This window comes from Eretmochelys imbricata, chromosome 12 (genome assembly GCF_965152235.1).
Source record: "Eretmochelys imbricata isolate rEreImb1 chromosome 12, rEreImb1.hap1, whole genome shotgun sequence".
Lineage (NCBI taxonomy): Eukaryota > Metazoa > Chordata > Testudines > Cheloniidae > Eretmochelys > Eretmochelys imbricata.
The window spans coordinates 25,731,548-25,737,549 of NC_135583.1; the positions used below are offsets into that span (position 1 = coordinate 25,731,548).

At 42.9% G+C, this 6,002-nt stretch overlaps 1 protein-coding gene across 1 annotated transcript; it reads left to right on the forward strand.

The window, feature by feature from the left end:
- The first annotated feature begins 822 nt into the window (after positions 1–822).
- Positions 823–4,961, forward strand: CIAO2B (cytosolic iron-sulfur assembly component 2B). Its single transcript, XM_077831020.1, has 5 exons — positions 823–1,111; positions 1,951–2,030; positions 2,755–2,880; positions 4,136–4,181; positions 4,743–4,961. Exons 1-5 carry the CDS (start codon positions 970–972, stop codon positions 4,838–4,840), a joined length of 492 nt encoding a protein of 163 aa, XP_077687146.1. The 5' UTR covers positions 823–969; the 3' UTR covers positions 4,841–4,961.
- The last annotated feature ends 1,041 nt before the right edge of the window (positions 4,962–6,002 follow it).

A 6,002-nucleotide genomic window follows, 5' to 3' on the forward strand; every position in this document is an offset into this window, starting at 1 on the left:
TAAAAGGCCCTGGAGATATGTGTTAGAAAGGAATTAATTTCCACCCCATCCCTAAGTGAATAAAAAAGCCAGTTCTGGAGACAGGTTGAACAAGAGCTACCAAGACCAACCCTGATCACTTATCTACAACAAACCCCACTACAAGGAATTCTCCAATTCATCATTCTTTCCCTGACCGCTGGTATGTCTGGCACTTTGACAAACAGGTCATTGGCCCCAGTGAGTCTGCAACCTAAAAATCTGCATTTTGGGGTTGCTCAGCCTGCTGGCAAACACAAGCACTTTGAAGGGAGGTGGGATTGGGCTGAGTTACTGCTTTGCCACGGTCACAGCAAGGTGCCGGGGGAGCTTGAGAGCGTCTCCTGTTGTAATTCGGTGGCAGAACGAGTGGTGTTCACACGTGTGTTGTTCGGATGCCCTTTATGGGCTCTTGTTTGCATGCTCCCCCGATCCCAGGCACCTCACTGGACGTCACTCGCTTCACTGTTGGTGCCCGTGCGTGCGGGGACGATGCGATGCTGACTGTCTGGGCTGGAGGCTGCAGCGAGACAGGGCAGCCCCAGCCCCGAGCGGGCCCTGACCCAGAGCATCCCCCGCGGCCTGTCCTCCGAGAGCGGGACCGCGCGGACTCTACCGGCCCCGCCTCTCCGTTCCCGTTCCCGTTCCCGGCCCTCTGCTGAGGAGACTCACCTCCCTCCTCCCAGCAGGGGCCGCGAGAGCGCAGACGCGCCTCTCCGCTGCCCGGAAGTGTGCGCGCTACAAATCCGTCCCCTTCCGTTACCGGAAGTGTGTCCGAGCGAGCGAGGAATCTCGGCCCCTCCCGTCAGTCTGTGCACCAGAGAACATCTTCCCCCTCCCTAGCGCTGGAAGTGGGCGAGTGACCGGGTAACCCACCCATCACCCCCATCTCTCGGAAGCGAGCGCGGCTTTCCGCCTGCCCCTGGGTGCCGGTGCTGGCGGCCGGGGACGATGGTGGGGCCCGGGCCCGGGGGGGGGAGCCCCCTGGAGAACGCGAACCCCCTGATTTATCGGCGCTCGGGGGAGCGGCCCGTCACGGCGCGCGAAGAGGACGATGAGCTGCCCGACTCCATCGACGACCGGGAGATCTTCGATATCCTGCGCTAGGGGAGGCCGGGGGCGGCGGCGGCGGCTTTTTTTGGGGAGGCGGGGGGAGAGTTTTCTTCACGCTCCATCATTTCGCCTCCTGCTCCCCTGGGCTGGGGCAGCCCCTGCCCGCCAGCTGCAGATTTCTTCCCTGTGTGGGAAAACGTGGGATGTATTTTCTCTGGTTTGACTGCGCTGGTAACAGCTGCGGTGCAAGTCCCTGGTAAGCGCCTCGGCCCGCGCTTAACAGGGCCGGGCTCCGTTCCTGACAGGGCCGGTGCCGTACGAAGACATTCGTGGACGTCTGTGTGTTCTGCGTGGTTCTTACTCCGCCCTCAGCCCCCCAGTCTCTGAGCACCTTCCAGTAGTGCCCTGTGACGTGACTGTCAGATCAGCGCCCTTCTTCCTCATGCCCTCGCCAGGGGAAAGCATTGTGCGTGTAGTGGCTTGGTAGGGTGGGGGTGTTTCTTTGCTAGGTCAGTCCTACAGAACATTGTAAAGCTCCAGGCCCTTCTGTGGCACTACTTAAGGGCTCTGAATCCCAAACAGCTGGATGAGCCTCCCCTCTCCCCCCCATAAAGCAAACTCTGAAAGCTACGCTAGTATAAAAGTAAATTAAACAGTTAATCTAATACTTTATTGTAGCTTTGCAGAAAGTTGTAGGTCTCTTCTCACTTGCTCCTTGAATAACAAAGGGATATCTATGTTATAGGTAGAAAAGAGAGAAACCTAAAGAGTGTGTGTGTGTGGAGGGGGGTCATCACCCATTCACCTGATGTCCCTTTCCATTGATACTGGGTGCCACTGTTATTTCTGTTTACTGCTTTATTTTCCTTTACATTATACATCTTATTCGTTCAATTAATGACCCAGAACATCCCCTTACTTTGGAAGAGCTGAATGTTGTTGAACAAGTTAGAGTTAACGTAAGTTACTTTAGTAACAAAATTATAATAGAGAGGACTTGGCAAGCATTGGTATACTAACCACATTTTGTCTCAGTACTGGCATGTTTGAAAGCAAAACGCATAATTGTCTCAGGAAACATACATAGGAAATGCAACGTAGAGATGTTTTAAAACTGGAGTAAAGAACTTCCAGTAAATATCTCATTTCTGCAAGGGTGGGGTGCTGGCAATGACTCAAATAGGCAAGGAAAAGTTGGGGCTTCAGTTTTCAACAAAGTTAGATAACATCAATCTCTTAAGAAATACAATTATTATTTATACAAATTAAATGTTATTAAATTGCCATGGAGCATTTATTGGATTATGTTCTGCTTATAACATTTTGGTAAAATAATTATATGATCTATATTTATTTTAGCAGTTATGTATATTGGGACAGATTCTGTCCTCAGTTATGTTTGTTACCCCTGACTGTGGCCAGATTGCACAGGTGTTACAGAACAGCATTTGGTCCATTGTCTACTTAGTTTATCACACATTTCCGGTATGGAAAGCGAATATTTAGAGCTGTCATGGTAAAAAACTGCATTTGACAATAGTGATACCGTAGATAAAATAACAAGCAGGGAAGTAGGAGGAGTTAAGGACTATTAATTAAGTTGAAGTTCAACTAAAATGGCTAGTATTGACTTGTGGTCAGATCAGTGAGTTTTGTATATGGAAAATGTTTGTTTTTCAACAGGTGAGTGATGCTGAAAGCACAGTAGTGGTGGAGTTTACTCCCACAATTCCTCACTGCAGCATGGCAACATTAATTGGCCTATCAATAAAAGTAAAGTTGATCAGATCACTACCTGAAAGGTTTAAGGTGAGTAATAAAATCAGCCCCAAAGAAGAAGAGGGAAAGTGTTTTAAAGAGAAAAACCTAAAGTGAAAAATAACTACCACTTCTCTTTATCTCCTCCTGCTGTGGGACAAGGACATGCTCCATGAAACCAAAAAACCCCCAAACCCCAATAAATTTGAAATTAGCACAGAATTAGTAATCACTGCAGGCTCAAGGCAAATGGTAACTTGGATTTGTGTGAGAAATAACACTTACTACTTCAAAATTAACTGATGCCCTGTGGAAGAGATTCTCATTTTTACATATGGGGAACCTGACACTACAGAAAAGTTAAATGCTTTGTTCCAGTCCACAAGGGAAGTCTGTGGCAAAAGTAGGATTAGAATTCAGTAGTTTCTGACTTATAGTTCTGGGCTCGGACCATTAAATTACGCATCTGTCCCAAAGAAAACTGATTCAGATAATAAAAAAAAAAAAAAGTGACTGGTCCAAGTAAAAATTCCTTTGTGTAGAAATGTTTTCATGTTTAATTATGAAAGTGTTTATCTCCAAAATTCCAGAGTTTTGTTGGTTTGTCATAACGTTAAATCTCCTTTAAGGGATAGTGTTAACATGTTCTTTTAAAAAATTGATTAATATTGAAAAAACCCAGTCTGATAAAACATCCTTCAAATAGTATGTCCAGAATTTTGATAAACGCATTAAAAAAATCTTAAGAATTTTTTTCTGCTGTCCTGTTAAATGTCTATAATCTTTTCAGGAAGGGAGAAACTGACCATAAGAGTGGGAGGGGGAAAGGAAAGGGGACTCTGAGCTGTCAAATGCACAAAGTAAACAGTTTTTTTTAATTAAAACAATGAGGAGTCCTTGTGGCACCTTTGAGACTAACAAATTTATTTGGGCATAAGCTTTCGTGGGCTAGAACCCACTTCATCAGATGTATGGAGTGAAAATACAGGAGCAGGTATAAATACATGAAAGGATTGGCGTTTACTCAGCAACTTCAGTATTGACCAAGGTGTTGCTTGTAACTATGGGAGGTCCAGACTTTTCAGGCATGAGTTTGAAGCTGATAAAGACCCTTTACATTTATTTTTTGTGGGAGAATGCTACATTCTGCTTTCTGAACTGCTGAATAAATTTTCCTTCTATCTTTATAGCTTTTGTCCAACAACTTCACAAAGACTTCAAGAGTGAAGTCAAAGTAAACACTGACCTATTGTAGTGTAACAAGTTTTATAAATAACTATTACAAATAGAGTATTTTATTTTTTAGATGGATGTTCACATAACACCAGGAACCCATGCCTCTGAGCATGCAGGTGAGCTTTTCTTAAGTCCAAGGGGTGCTAATAATTATAATAATCTAATAAATATTCGAATTGAGAGATGGAATAGATCTGTCATCAAGTTCACTGACCTGTAAGTGCAGGATAGAGAGGGAACTGGAAGTCAGAGGAGACTTTAAACTCTTAGTTCCGCACCCTTTACAGCAAAGTTACCCTTACCAAAATCTACCACTGACTCCAACAACAATGGATAAGCATGGTAGCTGAATAAGTGCTAAAATACTGAGATAATAAGTGTAGGCCCTGATTCCACAACTTGTTCCAGGCCGATGAACCCCTGCGTTCACACGGAGCTCCAATAAAATATTAGGGACTCTACGTCCAGCCATCTGGAAAAAGTTGCAGTACTGTGCATTAAATCATTAATTTACACTGTACAGTGCAATTCTGCGGCACATTAGAATTAAGAAAAACATGGGGCTATGTCTGCCATTACAACAGTGTGGGAGGTAAACAATTTGTATGTAAAATGTTATCATGCATCACTATAGAAATGTGTACTGACCGATCTATTGTGGGTTTCTTTTCACACAGTTAATAAACAACTTGCTGACAAAGAACGAGTAGCGGCTGCTTTGGAGAATTCTCATTTGCTGGAAGTGGTGAACCAGTGTTTGTCTGCTCGATCATAATTGCCTGATGAAGAAATCTTTGTTTTTCTGGTGTGTTAAGATAATTTTATACATAAACGGGATTTCTGATATGTAGTTGTATATGTTTCTGTGGGTAAAATAAAGCTACTAAAATGTATAATTTTTTTAAAAAATGACTGTTCCACTATTACAAGAGTTAACGTGGAAATTAACGTAGTAATGGTGCAGCCAAGATACCAATAAATTAAGATGACAGTTTTATTTTGGAATCAGGGAATTTAACATTTATAATTTTATATTTTAATTCATCACCTGTAACAGTGTGACTTCTCCTTAGAGAGAAGGAACTCCTACCTTAAAATATAGATTTGCTTTGACCAGTCATCACTATCCTAAACCAAAGACTATTTATATTCTGATCATTTATACAGACATTAAGCTATGGAATAGTTTAATCTTTACATTCAGATCAGTTTATGCACACTTGTACTGGACTGTTAGTTTGCTTATATTCAGTCTTAGAAGTTGAGATCTTTAAAAGTACAAGTGTGCAAATTGAATTTTGAATTTAATTGTGTATATCACACAGCATATACACAAGTGTGCATGTACTTTTAAAAATCTGACCTGTTTTGCTACATTAACTCATGTGTCCTGAGGAGCCATCTAATATTTGGTATAAGATATAATCAACATATTGGAATATGTTAGTCTGAATTCCTTTGCTTTTGTTGATAAAGCAACCTCTAGTGGTACGCTTATATAGTACCTAGTACAACAGGGCCCTGATCCTGACTAGGGCATGTAGGTTCAACCAGAATACAAATAATATAAAAGATCCTTAGGACTGGCTCTTCTGTGCCCAGTTCTGTTCAGGAGGGGGAATAAAGGTGGCTTACAGCTAGTTCCAGTTCTGCCTTGCTGCAACACTTCACTGTACTCCCCTGCAAATTTTGGCGGCTGAATCCCAATGTTAATATAATAATAATGTGTTAAGTTTCACTATAAAAATGTCAGCAAGGGGTAAGGCATCATAGTTGGCCAGCTAACAGCAACACCTATCCTGTGTTACAAGGTTTGGGAAGATGGCATTTTCCTTAGAAGTATTGTAGATGTTTTCTTTGGCAGTGAACATATACAGTGTATACATATTACAGTGACAGTAAACGTATACAGTTAGAACCTCAGTTGCGAACTGACG

What these genes read in the sequence shown, in the direction of transcription:
- CIAO2B (XM_077831020.1), top strand. Translation starts at nt 970, where the DNA reads ATGGTGGGGCCCGGGCCCGGGGGGGGGAGCCCCCTGGAGAACGCGAAC. An exon ending in TTGAACAAGTTAGAGTTAAC is followed by an intron (nt 2,031 to 2,754) that starts GTAAGTTACTTT and finishes GTTTTTCAACAG; the next exon opens with GTGAGTGATGCTGAAAGCAC. An exon ending in CCATGCCTCTGAGCATGCAG is followed by an intron (nt 4,182 to 4,742) that starts GTGAGCTTTTCT and finishes CTTTTCACACAG; the next exon opens with TTAATAAACAACTTGCTGAC.